The 20,640-nt window shown below is 33.9% G+C and overlaps 1 protein-coding gene across 1 annotated transcript in view; it reads left to right on the forward strand.

Moving 5' to 3' along the window:
- Nucleotides 1-20,640, forward strand: part of LOC150099429 (cytochrome P450 4C1-like) — a 70,774-nt gene that overhangs the window by 35,802 nt on the left and 14,332 nt on the right. Inside the window, exons 4-9 of the mRNA XM_090403609.1 lie at nt 6,358-6,548; nt 9,171-9,240; nt 11,569-11,698; nt 13,951-14,139; nt 17,374-17,547; nt 19,879-19,945. Coding sequence (XP_090259735.1) covers nt 6,358-6,548; nt 9,171-9,240; nt 11,569-11,698; nt 13,951-14,139; nt 17,374-17,547; nt 19,879-19,945 — 821 coding nt within the window. The remainder of the gene's footprint in view (nt 1-6,357; nt 6,549-9,170; nt 9,241-11,568; nt 11,699-13,950; nt 14,140-17,373; nt 17,548-19,878; nt 19,946-20,640) is intronic.

Here is a 20,640-nt window from a genome sequence, read left to right on the forward strand (position 1 = left end):
TTTCCGGTTACTTCGTGTGGAAAAATGAATTTTACCTACTAAAAGAAGGTACGGCCATCGGCTCTTCCCTACCCCCCCCACCCAATTGCTAACTTTTTATATGGAAGCTTTTAAGCAACGTGCTCTTGATTCCTTTACTCTAAAACCTACAGTTCGGTTTAGATACGTTGATGATATTTTCGTTATCTGGCCACACGGTCGCCAAACTTTAAACACATTCCTTAGCCACTTGAACAAACAACGTGAGTGCATACAATTTACTACTGAAATTCAAAATCAGAACTCATTCCCTTTCCTGGATATACTAGTCACACGTCTTCCCTCAGGCTGTCTATCCTTCACTGTTTATCGCAAGCCTATACATACCGGCCAATATACACATGCTAACTCATATTACTACCAACCGCAAAAAATTTGGAGTCATGTTAATGACTCCAAATTTTTGAGGGTGTTAACCCTCAAAACAGAGTTATAACAATTTGCTCTAATGAACAAGCTCTTAAACAAGAATTAAAAATTATTAGCAATACATTTATAAATAATGGCTATAGCAAAAATACTATTGATAAAGTCCTTAATAAAACTTCATCAAAAAATAATGTAGATAACAGTAAAACCATAGCTATCCCATATATTAAAGGGTTATCAGAGAAAATTAATAGAATCGTACACCATTACAATCTTAATGCCACTTTTAAACCACCTTTAAAACAAAATAAAAAAAAACATATTCCACTCCTGTAACGATCCTCTCCCATCATTGGCACATACTTGAGTTTATTAAACTACTGCACCTGTAACTTACATTATATTGGGGAAACCTGTACGTACAATCGCTATCCGTAACAAAGATCACAAACGACACATTAAATTTAACAATTTTGGTGAAGCAGGTCACACTCAACACCCTACATCAAATTGATTGGAAAAGTACTTGCTCATTACATCATACAAAAACCTGGTATGAACGTAAATTTAAAGAAGCCTGTGAAATTTTGATTAACCACCCCCAATCTTAACAATAATGGTAGCATACAAATCCCAAGTATTTGGATGGCACACATTCAGTCCACCTAGTTTTCAGCATACCCAGAGTTTAGGACTTTAAGCAATTTTTCAGCTTTTATTGGCCACTATCCATACCAGTCGGCTGTAATTTATATGTACACTTATATAAGTAATAATTATTTATTTATTATTCATTAATTTTTTCATTTTATAAACATGTTGCTCTCCAGCTTAATTTATTTTGTAACCTAATGGATATTAATAATAATAGGACTCTAGCTTTGATGTAGTAAGGTTCCTTTTTGTTCCACCAGAGGTCAGGCCAATAGTTGTAGCGGTTGGTCAGTAACTTTAGCATGCCATGTAGATTGTAGTGCTGCTTGTTTCTTTGTATATATGTGTATAGTCCAGATGATGACCTTCATGTAAAAGTAGAAACGTCGAGTGTCTATTTTGGTTCATATTAAACTAAAGTTTTATTCTAACAAGGTATTTGTTTCGATAATTGTGTAATGCATTCAGAGATGAATTTTCAATTACCGATATTAGTTTTGTTTTCGCTAGAAATCTGTGAAAAATTACAGCGTATTTATTAAAGGTGATTATCGATCCATTTTTGGTTATGTATTTAGACATGTAATTTTCTTTTACTACTGTGAATAAATTGAAATACTACTTTTGGATGGGGATCAATCGTTTCATGCTTGGCTCACTGTCTCTCGATGGGTCTTTGAACTCCCTGGAGGTGTCATATAATAATAATAATAATAATTTAAAAATATTTTTAATATATTTTATTGATTGCTAAAATATTTATACATACAATAAACATCTTGTGTGACATTGCACCTTATAATTGTACAGAGTTCAGCACTAAGTGCTGCAATTCCTACATTGGATTTCAATTAAAATTTTGAATAATACTTTTTTGCCTTTATATTATGTATTTACAACACATTTTTTTTTTTATTAACAATGAAGATTTTACAGATTTTTTTGTATAATTGTTTATTTTTTTATTTTATTTTTATTTTATGTTTTTTTTTTTTTAAGTTTGAGAAAGAATGATTATACATACACATTTCTGCATTTGCTTATAAGGCTAACTTGTAGATGAGTGAGGAATGTTAATCCCACCTACTTCGAAGCTTGGGTTAGCTTTTATGAAGAGAGAGGGATTCAGCTTTCACTATTTGTGTTGTTGCTACTGTTTATGTATGGGATGTAGGCATTGGATGCTAGTGATTTGTGATGTGTATATTAGTGTTAATGGTTTCTTAACTTTGTTGGTATATTTTCCAGAGTTCGTTTTTTAATGTTCTGTAGTTATCTACGTGTTTTAACTTTCTTGGTAGGTTGCTGAGTTGCGTGGGTATCTGATGTGATCTCACAAAAGAACCGTATGAGTTGTTGAAGGGTGTGGGGACGTAGAGAGTTTTTGTAGGTCGTGTTATACGATATGTATCTCTGTTGTTTCGATAGATGATGTTGAAGTAATTCCTTGTTAATGTCATGTAGTGTTTCAGGTTTTTAATGCTCAGAATTCTGTGTATCGCCATGTACTTGTCGGATATTGGTTGTTGCGTGTAAAGTGTCCAGATCACTGTTGACACGATTTTCCTGTGTAATGTTTCTAATTTTGTTAGGTGGCTGTTTCATGTATTTGTATAGACTGTTATTCCGTATCTGAGTAGGGATTCGCAGATACCGTGATATAGAAGTTTTTTTTTATGTTGGGTGGAATAATGTCTTTATTACGAAATATAATTTTGACATGTTTTTTTTCTCCTCGTTATCGAGGTATCTGCAAACATCGATTAGTACTATGGAGAGAATAATACATGATAGGTACTGAATATTGCCAGTACCTATCATGCCAGTTACTAAAAATTCAATGAAGTTAATTAACCATAAGATATTCAGGTAATCTGGTGGATGCGTATTTTTGTCGTTTGTTTTGCTGTTTGACTATAGAGAGGAAACTAGCATTAAACTGGCTGATTTTGACAGCTCTAGAGGAAGCTAAGCAGAGGAATATTGTTCAAAAATTATAGTATATGAGCATGTGGTATAGCACGGAATAGTGGAAGTAATCTCTCACTATCAGTGACAAATAGACACTAGCTGTCTTCAGATGCTAGTTAGCGGTCTAAAAGAGCTTCAAAAGTTCTTTTGGGGAAGAAAAGACTTTGTCGAATTTATTTTAATTTTATACAGCATGTGATCACTGGATTAATAGGAGCAAGAGTCGGGACAGTAGTAGAAGCGCTTAGGCAAGAGTTAGTGTAAATGAAAAGTGAAATGAAAATCTGGAAGATATTAAACATATAAAGAAGAGCTTGGCTGATGAGAATGAGAAGGAAGAGAGAAGTCAAAGGATAATCGTATATCATTGTATGGGTAAGCGATCGTTAGCGGTGTGATGACTAATAAAGTGCACAAAATTCTTTATTGGTGGGGCAATGAAACATAACCGATGAGTTGCAGAAAAGGAAAGAGCGGGCATCAAAATGATAGTTGTGGGCACAAATGACTTAGTTGGTGAAAAAAATAGTGTTGATAGAGACTTGGAGGGAGTTGTTACAGCAGGTGAAGGATAATGATGTTCTTGGAAAAGTCGTTAGTATGTTGCCGGAGAGCGGAGATAATGAACAATAAGATGGCTGAATTGTGTGAGGCAAAGAGGGTTCAGTTTGTAAATCTATGGAGCGAATATGAAGGAAAGTTTGAATGGTTTAAAATTGATAGATTGCATTTGAATGGGTTTAGTGTTGGGCATTTAGAAAGGCTATTGTTTTTTGAGAACGTACAGAGACAAGAAGTTAATGTAGCAAACGATCAGTCTACTTGTGAAGCAGGATAGCACAGCTAAACGGACTGTACGACAGTAGGAAGATAGATACGCGGTTGAAGATGTAGTTCCAACAGCACAAGATGATGGAATGCATAAACGTTAGGGTTGAGATAGGTATGAATGGAAATTGAGTTAGGATCAGGGAAACAGGAGTGGTCAGACTGGAGAGAGGTATGGTATAGCAACTAGAACAGAGAATGTTGGTGGGGGTAGAATGGCCTCAAAGACGCAGGGATTGTTGTGTTTGCGCACGAATGCAAGCAGTATTTGAAATAAGAGAGCTGAGTTTGTTGCATTGATTGAGTTAGTATGCCCCAAAATAATTAGTATAAGTGAAACTTGGTTGTCTGAGGAGGATATGATGTCAGGAATACGGTGATGTACTGCAGAAAGTGGAAGTGATGGTTGACAATAGTCTGAAGTTTAGAGTGCATATTGCATGTGGTGCAAAGATTGCACATCGTAGTGTCGATAAGATGTACTCTAACATGGTGGGATAACGAAGTGGCTGTGTCACTGTATAAATCACTTTTCAGATCACATTTGGACTATTGTGCTCAGATTTGGTCATCTGGTTTTCAGTATGATGTGGAAACGTTGGAGGAGATCAAGAGATGAGTGACTGAGACAACATCAGGACTTCAAAAGGCTAGCTATGGACAAAGATTGAAGAAATGTGGATTGCAAAGTTTGGTCGATAGGAGGAAAAGAGGTGGTATCATAGCGACGTTTAAAAGTTAATGATAGGATTTTGTCGGAATTAATTCAGAGGGGATTATAAAAATAGGAAAAGAACCAGAGGCTATCCCTAGAAGTTATGTCAGAGTCTGGTGAAGAGGAGTGTGACGAGTAGATTTTTTATTTGGAGAAATGTCAGTGAATGGAATCTATTACTGAATATGCAATTAATGCAAGGAGTGATAATGAGATTAAGATTCGATATAGTAAATATGTTGTCATTTGAATATACCTCCTACGATGAGTCCGTTTATCATATGGAGGGTGTAATGTAATAATAATATTTTTTAACACTTTATTATGTCCTGCATACATATAATAATTACACTATAAAATTATAGAAATTACAAAATTTAAAAAATTCTAAAAATTACATACATATTTAATTGTATGTAATTAAATTTGAATTTCATACAAAGTTTCCCTTTTTTATATAATGTTTACTGTAGATGGTAATCTATAGATGGTACATAATAGTTACTATAGATGGTAATTTATAGTTTGCAATTGAAAAAGACTACATTTTTTAAACAGCATTTATAGTATAACAATATGTTAAACTTTACAATTTTTGCTTTTAATAATTTTTTATAATAATTTTTTTTACTCTTTAATTCCTATATATTATATTATTATATTATTATATTATTATTTTTCTAAGAAACCTTTACATCAAAGGATTAATTAATTAAATAGTAATAATTTTTTAACAGCATTTATAGGATAGCAATAAGTTATATATATTTTAAAATTTTTGCTTTTAATGTATTTAAGAGCTGTAACTACAGCGGTTCAATGTAATAAATTTTTTTTTTTCTGTTGATCTCGGTTGAGATGTAATGTTTCTGCTTGCATCCTCGAAGCATTTTAATAAGATGACACTGGTTTTATATATATATTTATACTGGTATTTTTATATATTTATTTTTTTATATATATATATTTATACTGGTTTTATATATATTTTATATAATAAGATGACACTGGTCATATATATATATATATATATATATATATATATATATATATATAATATTGATTTGATTGCTGTGTTGGAAGTAGGCTGATGGTTTGGGAGGTCAAATGAATGGTTTGGGAGGTCAAATGAATGATCTGAAAGGTCCGATCAAAGTGAAATTGTCGATATATTCTGGTGTTATTGCATCTGTCTTGATCGTTCACATTCATTTTTGTAGTGGTCTTCTTTTTGAACTAACTAGGAGACTTTTTTTTTTCCGCTGTGGCAGCCTCTCTATGTCTTTTGAGCTTTTAATTTGGATCGGCTATGAAGTTTGTGACTTCCTCAAGAATATTTTGGCATCTCTGATCCACAAAAATTGGTAATTTTTTTTCTGTTTTTGCTTTTCTTGCTTGGTACGACAGATTCTGGTTGAATGGCGTTAAATATTCCGATGGGAGATTGGTGTATTGTCTTGTAATTCGTTCACGTCCTTGGCAACTGATTTTTTCTGTCTTTTGACTTTTTCTTCTGACTTTTTCTCGTTTGCAACACTTCTATCACTGCTAAATCATTACGTTTGACCAAGTCTTCATATTCGCTAGATTTTTTGTTATTTATAATAATAATAATAATAATAATAATAATAATAATAATATAAAATCCGTTAATTAAAACACATCACGATAACATTAGGATATCAATAACTGAGTATTTTTTCCATTATAGTAGTAATGAAATATATACATGAACTGGTGACTGTAACAGTTAAATAAGAGCTAATTAATATATTTTACAGCACTGGTTCCAAGTGGAAACAGAGAAGAAAAATTCTTACTCCTAGTTTCCATTTCCGGATACTAGAAAATTTTATACCAGCATTCAACAAATATTCACTATTGTTGATAGATAATTTGAAATCTGTGGGACAGAATGAGTGGGTAAACATTGTTCCACTGTGTTTTTTATGCACTCTGGATATTCTATGTGGTAAGTATGCATCTAACGTTTATTGTGTTTCTTAACTTGAAATGTATGTAACGAAAATGTTTTATACTCGATTAAACAAGGTATAAATTATCTACTAATCAATTTGAATTTTAATCTATGTTCACGTTGAAGATAAAATGTGAAGTTATACATTTTGTACAGATTTATTACAAATTTTATTTTTGCACTGTTATTTCTATATTTTATTAAAACCAATTGAGATGAAGAGCGAATGGTTTCGCCCTTGCTAGTGGTAGTCTGTGGGAGGCAAAGTGGAGTCAACCCAAACTGCCAGATTTTACTTGAATTATGGTGAAGCAACTTAACTTGCCATCACGAGGCCAGTATATTATAACTTAAAAAAAACTGCGTGTGTTGTCCTGCACCTTGGTGGATGAGTTTTAAATAAAAACTCATTCACCTCGGAATGAGAATGGCTAACTGACCTTCAGCTGATAAGCTCTTATAATGGTTTCTCGAGTCGTGGACAGAATTCGAATGTCCTCCTTTCAACCAAAGGGGAAATGTGCGTCTTCATACCTGCGCTCTGGAGCATCTGTCTGAAATACCCAAGATGAAGCTGAAAACACTTCGGTAGCTCCAAGAAGTCATTATAAGGATATGGAACCATGAATTGACAGTTGCATCCAAAAGGAAATTGATCTTGTAAATGCCCCACCGATGCCAAGCTGTAATAAAGGAAACAGGACCCACGAAGTACTAAACAGCAAAAAGTGAAACATTAGCTTTGAATATTAGTAAAACTATGTAGTTGAACTTTAGTTTCATACCGGTATTTGTTTTTCTAGTGAACATATCACTGTAAACTCCATATTGAAATATTTGCAAATTTGTCAAGTTTGTTGTCATTTCCTAATTATGTCACAAACTTGTACTAAAATAGCCAAATATTAATAAAAAAATAAAAATGTTATACTACCTTCTTCATTATTTGTGAAATTATTGTATTATCCCTTTTCAAATAGGCATTCAAATTTAATTGCAAAAAATAATTGCTACAGCAGCTGATGCAGTTTCTACGAACATGAGTGTATATATATATATATATACACACAGTATATTCGGCGAATGAGATATTTAATTTTCGTTATGATTCGTATATTTTTCTCGAAAGGCGGCTAAGTGTATCAATTGTAAAAACCGATTTGAAATTGGAAGTAGATTTTAGGGTTTGTTTGAATTCGTTCAAAGAGTGCTGGAAACCTTAAGTTATGAATTTGAAAGATACGTTAGAAATAAAACAGTTAATCGAAGAAAGCAGATATGAGAGTTTAGAAAAAAAAATTAAGGGAGTGAAAAGATGATATAAATGGGAAAATCATATTAAAGGTGAAGATGATAGAAAGATAGTTGACTGTTAGCATTCAGTAACGTGTGAGTAGAACTAATTCAAAATGGTATGGTGGTCACTTAAATGAAGAGGAAAAGTTAACATAGCATGATTTTGATGACAGGATTTAGGTGGTGGAGGGGTTCAGAAAAATAATTTATCAAGTTTAGTTAGAAGAGCTTCCATAGCTCAGTCGGTATAGATGATTTTTCAACTAAAGATGTATTAGCCGTTTGTATATGGAGCTGGCGGGGTTTTTCGTCCCTCAAGCAGGTCAGTGGAACACACGGAGAAAAATGTATATTACAATCAATAGTAATATAATGATTTCACAAGATGGTATCCCTGCGGTTGTATCATTATAAGCTAATAAATAGAATTGAGTTATTTTTCAGGAACAAAACTGTTGATAGGAAGTTAGTAATAAAGTAAACTTAATAACGTAGAACTCTCATAGTATTTTTCCTCTTCAGAGCACATATCAAGAATTTGATGGCGATAAAAGATTACCAAATCAACAGTTTTCAAAACAAATATTAAGATGTGTGGCAAATTAAATGCAAATAATTTTTATGGAACAGATGATAAGATAATTTATGGAATATGTCTGCACATTAAAAAAAAGTTATCTTAAAAGTTTCAAAGTTATCTTAAAAGTAAAACTTCATTTATGGAGTTTTATTTTTAAGATAACTTTGAAGTTTTGACTACTTTTACTATTTGCACGTTTATTATTATTTTTTTCGTGAATATTGCTTTTTTCTAATTTCGAAATGTATTTTGAGTAATGTCTACGACTTTCAGAGGTTGTAACGCAGTTTAGGACAAAATCTCTAAATTGTGTGAAATAACTAAAGTCACTGTTCAACACTCCACGATCAAAGTTATTGTTGAAGGAGTGGTAATACAACCATTTACAACATAAATATAATTCTCGGTTATCAAAATGAATTTGCATTAACTGCAAAACGAAACACTTTATTATTTATATGAAATATATTTTTATAGAACACAAATATTCATTACGATGATAATTTGAAGTAATATTTTCGCGTTTATTATTTCATTTAAAATTTGAGTCCATAATTAACGGAGTGTGCATGTGTGAATATCTGGAGGGGAGCGGAGTTATAGATGTCCTTAAAATTCAGCTCAGCTTTTAAAACGAACCCCCCCCACTCCACCCCCCCTCCAAATTGTTATCCTTGTTATTGTGAAGTGAGATTTAAATGTCACCATTGCTAACTTGCTGTGTTTTTGTATTTCTTTAGAATCCGTGATGGGAGTGCAAATACACGCACAGAAGGACGGCAGCCACGAATATTTAACACATTTAAAATGGTAGGTACATCATTATCAGATAATTTAATCTTAGCACAAATTGCGACCAATGCGGAAAAAACGATATACAAGCATCGATTGAGATTCGTGGATGCGGACATCAATCGATAATTGCAAACACCAGTTAAGAATGTCATGAAAATGTGTCAAGAACACTAAGATGTGGGATTCCTGCCAATTTATTCGCAAACTAATTCACGAGTTGTCAGAAACATTAAGAAAGTAATCAAGCGAAGCACTCTTGATCACATATCCAGCAGCTGATAGCAGTTGTGAAATTACTGCTATTTTTTGTGATAAACCCCTGTAGCTTTTTATTGCTAGATGTTGATGAGCACAAACCGGATCTAGGCAGCATCGTATCTGTATGAAAAAAAAAAAGACATGATTTCCTGGTAACTTAAGAAATGAAAAAACGCTCAGCAAAACTGGTTTTGGTGGCACACTTAAAAAAAAAAATAACTTTCTTCGTGTCTTAGTTTGGACAACATAAAATCTCTAGACAAGATTTCTCATTTTCTGGGGATTATCCTGACATCAAATCTCTCTCTCTCTCTCTCTCTCTCTCTAGGCATAAATATATTACAGTGATTACCTTCTTTCGCTCAAGTCGTTACCTTACTTCTGATCCCTTACATTCTCTTCTATAAATTAAGAAATTGCTAACCATTAGATAATGCTCTAACATTTTGAGTAGTCCTCCTAAGAGTTCCATAAAAATACTTCGATAATTATAGAAGAAAGCAATTAGGTTAATTAGGTTAGGGTCCATTATCTCATTAATTCACTCCACTCTCATACAGATGTTCAGATTCTGCTGTTTGCTTCTACGAACATTTCCATAACACAGCTTATCAGAACTCATCGATAATTTTCCCACTCTCTCCTAAATCCTGTTTAAACAAGTACCGTAGCTATTCAACATCTCTTCATAATTCAACTCCAAAATTACAGAACAATTTTTTAAAATATTTTTTGGCTGATTCTACTGCTACTGGAACAATCTCCCTTCTTATGAGTTCCCTCAGTGAACACAGTTATTCAAATTAAATGTAAAGAGTTTTTTCTTTCTCCTCATCCAGGTACTGTAGAGTGGCTAGTTATACTCTCGTATATGGGATCATTATAAAAATGACCCATGCGGTGTGGCGTCCCCTGTATCTGATGTATTTATCTTCGTGATTTCTATGTTTCCTTTCCACGAGCTGATTACTGTATTTTCCAATCTAAACTCCTGCTCTTGAATAGCAGAAAGAATTCTAACAAGAATTAGGCCTTGATATATAACCCATTGCACTTAAAATCTACAACGACTATCAGATTCTGAAAGGGTCAAATGCAAAAACTTGCCTGCTGCTGAAGAATAATTAAGCTTTCGGACATCAAGACTAAAGTGCACAATTTCCGCGAACAATGAGTTGCATGTTGCTGGCTATCTGCGTGACAGTTCCTTTGTGTGCATACGAATGAAATAATACACTGTGTTTGGATAGGCAGCATATGTGTAAGGTGATAATGGTTTAATATTTAAGTTTATTATTTTACACTAGGTTAATGACTTAATAAGATAATTATAATATATTATTAGGCAAACCTAAATTACCATCAACATATTTGAACTGATAGTTAATTAAAAATGAGTGACTTTGATATAAATTAATTTTTACTCAAAAAAGATGTAAACTTACTGTATGTAATAAGCCAATCATTAATGGCTACTCTGAGCCTGATGATCCTGCTAATTTTTCGATATTAGGTTCATTGTTCGACAAATGAAGTCTCAATTTTTTTATATTAAGTTTATTATGTCAAGTTTATTATTATATTAGTAGTATTATAACGCTTTACGCCTCCCTTAGCGTTCACAGCGCCCCCCGGGGGGGCTCTACCACCAAGGTTAAGAAAAGTGTTTTAAACCATGTTTTAACTAGCTGGCCAGTTGCATGACTCTCTCTTACACACACACACACACACACACACACACACACACACACACACACACACACACACACACACACACACACACACACACACACACACACACACACACACACACACACACACACACACACACACACACACACACACGCTGACCTGATTTCACTGATTAAAACGTTCAGAAGAATGCTGTATGGTTATATACCTAGTTGCAGGAGATGTTCTCACAGATCACAAAAGAAAATGGAATCACTCAGTGCTTACTCATTTATCGATCAGTAAATTGTGTTGCATCACTTAATTTTTCCTTATTTCTTCTATTTCAATAGCAGCCAAGATAAATATTGTGGCTTCTAACGCTGAATGAAGTGTTACATTTGAATTCTATAGGATTCAAGTATTATTCCCTCAACGAATGTTCACGCCTTGGTTATGGAATGACTTCATATACTTCAATTTCTCAACTGCTGGGAAGCAGTTCAAGAAATCTGTGGAGGCGATGCACGACTTTACGCAAAAGGTAGGTCAATAAGTTTGTGTCATTACCAAGTGTAAAGAACATAATCTTTTGTTGTGCAAGAGCATTTTCGTATACATAGATTCAAGTGAATTAAATTTCGTTAAGTTTTTTATTTTTTTATCCAACACACGAGGGGCACATTAAAGCTATAGAGTGTCGTGTGTGAAGTGCAGGTAAGGATTGAGATAGACGAAATCTACTGACATTCTTCTAGAATTAGAAGTGGAAGCTATTGGAAATACATTATCAGGGAGACTGTTCCAGAGGACAGAGATAGTTGGAATAAATGGGTATGAGGAGAAGCAGGCTAGATGTGTTTACATTTATTTAGCGTATGGCTCACACATGAAAAGTTACATTACATTAATCCTTAATATACATGGACATAGTAATAGACATATATACAATAAGAAGACATAATCCAGTCATAAAAGAGACACTCAAGAATAGGCTACAACTGAATGTCTAGATTGATTATCCAGTCGACTGCACTTGGTGTAGCATGGATGAAGTCTGACAGATTTCCACTGTATGCACGTTGGACACAGTCTGCTGTAATATGATTAATTGTCTGGCGAGGTGATCCACAGTCGCACCTGGGTGAGGCAATCATGGCTCATTTGTAAAGGTGGTCTGCACATCTGTCATGGTTGGTGCAGATTCGGTTAAGGGTAGACCAAGTTTTCCGACGTAGGTCAAAACCCGAAGGTATCTGTGTTGGGTCCACTAATTCATGGAAGATCCCTGTTGAAGTGTTAGGACTCTTTCCACTTCTCCTTCATGTTGAAACTTGTCTCTTCAAGATTTTTTGCTGTTAAGATTGGAGGGTGCCTTGACTTTAGCCTGTTTATTTCTAGGAGTGGGATGTCTTCATGGATTGGAAGATTTTTGGATGTGTTTACAGTTGTACTGAAAAGAAATGTTGGATAGCTGCTGCTCTTGTTTTAACAGGCAAAATAGAAAGCAGAGGCATGGTGTTTGCTAGTTCATCGAAACAGCGACCATAGAAGAGAAGAGACAGAGCTTAAACATTGCATCTGTGAGATAAAGGCTGAAGTGAGTCTGTTTAGAAAGGGTAGAAAGGTTTAGAATGAGCCGAATTACTCTCCTCTAGACAGCATCAAGAATTTTAGGAAGGTTTTGGGGGCACTGTTCCAAATGTCTGATCAGTATTCTAACGATGGGAGGATTTCGTATTTGTACAGAATTAGATGCTGGGTAGGTGTAAAAAGGGCTTCTTGAGTGGAAAAGAATGTCTAGGTTTTTTAGATTTTCTGAACAAAAAACGCCTCGGTTTTTTGTTCAGAAAATATGTTCGGGAAACCAGAATTTCGGTTTCCGAACATTAGCTGTAAGGCGGGAAAGCGTCTGTTACGCGGCAGCCTTCGTCCAGTGCAGACACCTGCTCGAATTTGCAGTGAGTTTTCTTAATTTTTTTATGCTTTGTTGTTTTTTTTCCCCCATAAACTATTATTAATTAAGCCACCATGGGACCGCAGAAGAATAGTGATAGCAGCAAAGCGAAAAGAAAAGTTGTTAGAACCACCACGATAGAGATGAAAAAAGAAATCATATCCAAACAGGAAAATGGCGTTCGTGTCTCGGATCTTGCTATGCAGTTCGGTATGGCGAAATCAACGATCTGTACAATACTCAAAAATAAAGAGGCGATCGATTTTCGTCTATATTTTATCTATTTATTGTGTTTATTCTTTTTATGTAAGATTTTATGCATTTTCATTATGTTTGTATACGATCTTATGCATGAAGTACTGTTGTAAAGGTTTAAATAAACAATCATCTGGGGATCGGGAACGGATTAATTCATTTTACATTAATTCTTATAGGAAAATGGTTTCAGTTTTCGAACAATTCGGTTTTCGAACCGCCTTCGGGAACGAATTAAGTTCGACAACCGAGGTTCCACTGTATTTATAATTTTTCCTACACATACATAGTTAAGTATCACAGAGTGTAAAGTTTGAAACTTCAAACATTTTTTGTCACTTGAATTTTTAGATTTCCATAACATATCAAAGTGAAGTTTCCTAATGTACTTGATAAAAATCTACATTATTAAACATGGGTCAAAATTAAGGGGGATCGTTGACGAATCATTTTAGAAATTTATGAATTTTGTTCTATAATCGTGGATATTTACTAAGATTCTCTGAGATTATCGCAATGTATTTAATGGATGGCCTGTGAGAATGAATCTACGAGAATACTGAAATGTATTTTTCATGTTCTAGATAATTATCGAGAAGAAAGAGTCTCTCAAAAATGCAGGTAGTAATTCAAATGAATCCACTTCCATTGAGGAAACAGAATACGTTAAGAAAAAGTTGGCCTTTCTAGATCTGCTAGTAGAACTTCATATGAATCAAAACCTATTGACTGTGGAGTCTATCCAAGAGGAAGTGGACACCTTTATGTTTGAGGTAAGATGTTTTGTCGAAGAGATTTTTGATTTAATTTAATTACTTGACTCTGAATTATTAATATAGTCAAAAGTAAATATACATTTCTGAACTTACCCCAGAACTATGGATTCTCTACATACCAATTTAACGTAGAAAATAGTCATACCTCTGGTTTTTAACGTGAAGGAGACACGAAAAAGATAACAGAATGTCGAATATGATATGCGAAGTGCATGTAGGGATATCAAATAAAGTGAGTAGACAGACCGAGCTGATGGATTATACATGTATGATCAAACCAACATTTTTGTCAAAATGTTTCATTGATTCAGCTTGACTGCTATTTTTTTATTTTTTTATTTCTTAGGATGATATACCATCAGTGATGGTCGATAACATCAATTGTTTTTAAAAGCAATATTTTTTTTCGAAGACATTGGAAAATTTCGATAGAAATAATCTAGGTTATGAGGCCGTCGTATTGTCTGCTACCTACGTATGTTCTCTTGCCGGTTTTCTTGTTTTATGGAGATGAAAAATCAGTTTACGGTATGTTTATTACAAATCTCAGGCCAGTGACAGCATCACTGGCCTGAGATTGATATAAACTCAAATAATTAAAAAGATTTAGACAAATTTTCGGAAACATGTTAACATAAAATACACAAATACCTTCTAATCTGTTTCTCTGAGGAAATGTCATTCCAGACTGAGAGGATTCGATGCAGTTTTCGCTGACTCATAGAATTTATAATTTTTATTTAGAATTTCTAAATATTTCTAATTTATAAAGAATTAGAAATCTGCGCAACAAACAAACGTAAAATTAGCTTAAAATTATTTATTTCTAATAGAATTTTTATTGCTGTAATTTTATTTAACGAATAACAAAAATATTATAGTGGTTTGCATTTACGAGATTTTCAATTTGCACTACATCTCGCAGCAGCAGCATTGTATCGTTATACATACAGTCCATATACTGAATCAAGTATATAACAATGAAGAAAAGTAATAATACTACCAAAAATCTACCCGAATCCGGGAGTTAAACATCCACAGTTCATTGCTGGCAGCTGATTTTTAATGATAGAGCCTGCATGCCTTTTGAGATGTATGATCTAGAGTTGTTAAATCGGAATCATATAGTAACAAATTCACTGCATCTTTAAGTTTCAGGAAGGCATTAACTGTGCATTTTCAAACCTAAGAGTAAAGAATGACTTTAGTTTATTGTTCTTGTTTCATTGCATGTTTATTATTAAGTCCTGTAGTAGAGATTGGTTCAGCCAAATGCAACAAACCTTTGTTATCTTATTATATGCTGATAGTTTCAATTACAAAAAGGAACAAATTAAGTCTTCTATTAAATAGCAATAAATCTGAACTAGCCATCCGAATCTCATAACTGTCATAAAACTGTCACTCATCTCACAAGTTAAACTTAATAATTTTTCTGTGAATAATTATCTTTATATTTGTTAAAAATCTGAGTGATGACCAATAAAATCACGTATGGATTACTATTTGTGTTATTAAAATATGATTCAAAACTTAAAATTCCTCTAAACCGATATATTCAAATTGTACATATCAACTCTTCTTTAAAACTCATTCATTCATGTTAAATCAATCTAATAATAACTTTTTAACACACTATGTGTACATATGTACATGTAATGGACAAAAAAAAAAGAAGTTACAATGAGCTATCCAGTCGCGTCATCTGTAGTCGCAATGCAGCGTCTACGACGCAATAAACACAGATGCAATTGATATGCAAATATACTCCCGACATTCATAGGGACGTGTGTGTATAAAGGCAAACGGAGGCCCGCCTCCGTTCATTGCATGTCAGAATGGAATCCACAGAGGACTTCGGTGATTTTGAAAGGGGCGTGATTGCTGGAGCCAGGCTGGAAGGCATATTTTTGACCAGAAAGGATGAAATTGCACATGTTCGAGCAACAGTCTCTACGGTTATATCAGAATGGCAGTCGACAGGACAAACATCATCTGGGAAATGCAATACTGGAAGAAAACGCATACTGCAAAAGAGGGACGTTCGAGTGTTAGTGTACTGTACCATGAAGTGCAATTAAGAATCGCAATTCGTGGCGGGCTACTGCTGAGCAATTGTGTGAAAAATTCAACACCGGTCGATAGAAACCCATTTCGACAAAAACTCTGCGCCGGAAACTACACAGAATTGGATATCACGGACGAGTTGCCTTACACAAGCCTTTGATCACTTCCGTTAACGCACGTCGTCGCGCCAGTGGTATAATGATCACAGGCAGTAGATTACACAACGGTCGAGAGATGTGGTATTATCTGATGAATCCACATTCGCACTTTTTGCTACAAATGGAGGAATACGTATGTGGCGTCAGCTGAAGGAAGATTACCAGCCAGAGTACTTGTTTCCAACTGTGAAAGGTTTAAATGTTTCGGTGGTTCTGTAATGATCTGAGGGACATTCTCATGGCATGATTTGGGTCCACTTGTTGTATTGCAAGGCAAAGTGGATGTTGCACGTTATCTTTCAATCATAAGTAATCATTTTCATCCCATGTTGACACACTTTTCTCATACGCAGCTAGCCATTTCAACAGGATAATGCTTCCATTCATCGAGCGAATGTGGTTACCCAGTGGTTTGCAGAACATGACGACGAAGTGTCCTGTCTGTCATGACCATTTCAATCGCCAGACTTAAATCCTATAGCACATTTATGGGACATTTTGAAGCGAGCTCTCAGGCAACGTTTCCCACCTCCAAAGAGCAAAGGCGAATTGATTCAGTTTCTGTCGGACGAATGGTGTCAAATTCCTCCTGTTGAGTTCCATGCACTGACAGAGTATTTCCCTCGAAGAATACAGTCTGTACTAGACGCCCACGGCGGACTAACGCTATATTAATCGAAACGTGTCACTGTTTCCATTTTTTTGTCCATTACATCTACGAATGTATTGTATATTCTTTTACTCTCATTCTATTTTCTGCTGAAAACACAACAGCCATACAACATTTGAGATATTTTTGTCTAGCTCTTAAAGTTTATTTACAGAATAACATCTCTACATTTTTCTCTTTCTTATAAAGTAGAACGGTCGACTTATACGGAAATAAAACATTCATAATCGCATTTCAGTACAGAGAATTCCACATTATCCTTAATAGTAAATATATTTTAAATATGATTTATATAAAACAGAAAGAAATAGAAATAATTGAAAAATTGCATCACAGGGTCACGACACAACAGCAGTAGGACTTATCTGGGCTCTCCTTAACATAAGTCTAGAAGAAGACGTACAGATGAAAATTCACGAAGAGTTGGATATGATTTTTGGAGATGACCTCACTCGGGATATTACTCCTGATGATATCAAGCAGATGAGATACCTAGAGTGCGTCCTTAAGGTAAATTTAAATTTGTGTTTAAATTTTTTAAAATATAAAGGAAAATGCAGTCACGAAGAAATCATTTATTATGTTTCCGATGGAATGAAAAAATAAATAAACGGAAGACGATTTGTAATCCTTTAAGAGTGACTAAAAATGGTTTAATTTGTTTTGAAGGTATAGATGGCGTGCTTATTATCTGATTAAGTGTAATATATATTTTTTAAATATTTGCAAATTTTTAAATTTATACAGTGTACTTTACGAATTTATTTAGATAAGCATTTATTCTGTTGTTATTTCATTTATTAAATTAATTATTTTTCTGATAGTGTTTTTATTTCTTGAGTATACCAGGGTAAACGTTTTGTTTTACATTTTCCAATTTGATTTTATAGTGATGCTTCTCATGCTGCTTGTTTAATTTTGATGTAATATTTTAACCAATGGAAATCTATATGATCCTCATTACTAATATCCTTTTATGGAAAACAGTCTTTTTTTGTTTTTATTATAGTATTCTTATACTGTTTTCTTGTAATAATTCTGCTTTAGTTTATTTCTTTGTATTTATTTATATTTATTTTTTTTTCACGTTTCTGATATAACGTTATTTTTATAACATTCTTATTTTGCTGGAGTCGAAATTTTTCTTTCGATAATCAATGATCGTTTCCTATTGCAGCAGATGCCCAACATTTCGTTTATTTGTTTTTTATTATTATAATTATTGTTATACAGTTTACTTTATTATTATATAATCTATGGTACATGTATATATCCTCTGGTATTTTCCGACGTTATTTGATTCTTTTGATTAAAAAGGATTATTTATTCTACATTCGTCATCTGTACAAAACTGAAGTGATCTTACTAAATTTTGTTTTCAGTTGTTTCAATGTCTGACATATTTCTGAGATAAAATTTCGTTTCCAATTTTTGCGTTAAATATCTCAGGAGGTTTAAACCTCGTGAGAATTAATTTCATGTATTTTTAACTGTTTTCTGTAACGTTTTGTAAAATTCTTCATTTCTGTTTTCTAATTTAACTTAAATTAGAAAACCTCGGGACTGTTGACATTAAATATATATATTTAGAGTTTTATTTAATAATTTTATTTTATTCCTAACCTACTTAGAGATATATTTATATATTTCTGTCTTTTTGTATCGTTTTAAAAATTCTGGTGTAGGATAATTTCAACGCCTGTTTTAGCAATTCACTGTTTTCCTACCCAACTAAAATAGGTGGTATTTCATACATGCGTTTACCTTTATTTTTTTTTCCTGATATCACGCTATTAATATTCTTATCTAATTCTTCAAATTACTTTTTCCTGTAATTTGAAGAATTAGTTCTAATCCTCAATAAGTTTCTAATGTCTTTTTTCTTTCCTAGTCAAAATCTCTCTGTTACTGCTGGTATTGTTTCTTGGAGTATTTAATGTTTGCGTCATACAAGTTGCTTATATTATATACAAGTTGCTTGCTTGTAGTCGATCGCATCGCCTGTTCACTAGCTCCCTCAAGATGAGGTAGCGGATAGGAGGATAGAGAGAGAGAGAGAGATTTGTATTTTTCACTCTAAATTAATTATAAAAATGCACGAAAAGCAACCTGCTAGAGCAGTGGTTGTTTGAAGCTTACGTAGTAGTATCATAATAACACTATGACTCAGTGGCGCACTCAGGATTTAATCTTGGTGGGGGGGGGGAGGAGAAATTCAGTATACGATTTGAGAATAGACGCTACGCATCGCATACGACCTATGACTGAGCATCTGCAGTGATCGCCAATACATGATACGCGTGATCTCTGGCCCTGCTCGGGCAAACAAAGTATCGTCCGAGCACTACTGCGTTCGCCTTGCGTTCACAACGGTCGTGATTCCCGAGAGCCAGAGGGTATTCCCATCTTATGTGACCGCTAATTCATAAGTAGTATAGAAATAGAAGACACGACACAACATAAATTAAAAAAAAAAAAGAATTTTAATTAGGAAAAGATTTTTGGAAAATTTTCTAGTCTTTTTAACCTTTTTTTTTGGGGGGGGGGCCTTTGGCCCCCTCCCTGGGTGCGACTTAATTCCTTTACCTTCCCATTGACCTTAAATTTGCGAATAACAGAAACTTTAAATTGCAAACTCTTAATAACGTCAGCAATTTCATGCAAACAACTTAATAATGTTAGCAAGAGCGGTGGGACTTTTATTTTATTTCGGCAATGCTTACTAAGCAACATTAAAATTGTTCAGACTGCGCGGACTTCTTTTTTAAACCAGTGAATTATTCTAGAATGAATCGCTATATGAAATCTGTCTGATTTCAATTAATGTTTGTTTACTTACAGGAGTCTCAACGTCTCTACCCGTCTGTTCCAATAATTGGGCGGCTACTAAATGAAAAACTTGTTATTGGTAAGTACTTATAAGTTTATCGGCGTTGATAGAATCTGAACATACTCATTAAGTTGTTAGATTCTAACGATAATAATCTTCTGCTTTTAAAACTATATGAGAATGCTGTTACTATACACTAATAAATTCTGTTAATAAAATATATCACCACAATATTAAACCATTACATCAAACTAAGCGACTGAATAAATTCTACGGTACCCAAAGTCATTATAATCTATACTTGGATAAGCTATATTAAGAAATGTTATAAATTTTAGATTGATTTTTTATGGTTTATTGGCGCAAGGCCAGCAAAGGTCATACTGCCCTAAAGCAAGGCTATAACAGTAGAGAAGGTAATAATAAATGGTAAGCAAGTGTTAAGTTACACACCTGCACTCCACCAGAATATGACAAATGATGAAACGGGTGTTGTATTTTTCACACACGGGAGGGTCATCAGCCCTCAGCAAATAAGAATATTTAAGATAACTGTGACCAATGAGGTGCCAAGCAAGAACAACTCCCTCTCTTCTGTTTCTACATTGGCTAGACTGCCAATGCTTAATTTCAGGCTTAATCTCGTGCAATTTGTTTGTCAGTGCATCCTGCCATGAAGACATTGAGTAATTACTTTTGATCTTATGCCCTGTCTGAAGTATGTATATGGGATTGTCAAGCAGTACATGGAAAACGTATGATCTGATCTAGCA

Source organism: Typopeltis vanoorti, chromosome 14, assembly GCF_054136105.1.
Source record: "Typopeltis vanoorti isolate ZY-2024b chromosome 14, IOZ_Tvanoo_1.0, whole genome shotgun sequence".
NCBI classification, from domain to species: domain Eukaryota; kingdom Metazoa; phylum Arthropoda; class Arachnida; order Uropygi; family Thelyphonidae; genus Typopeltis; species Typopeltis vanoorti.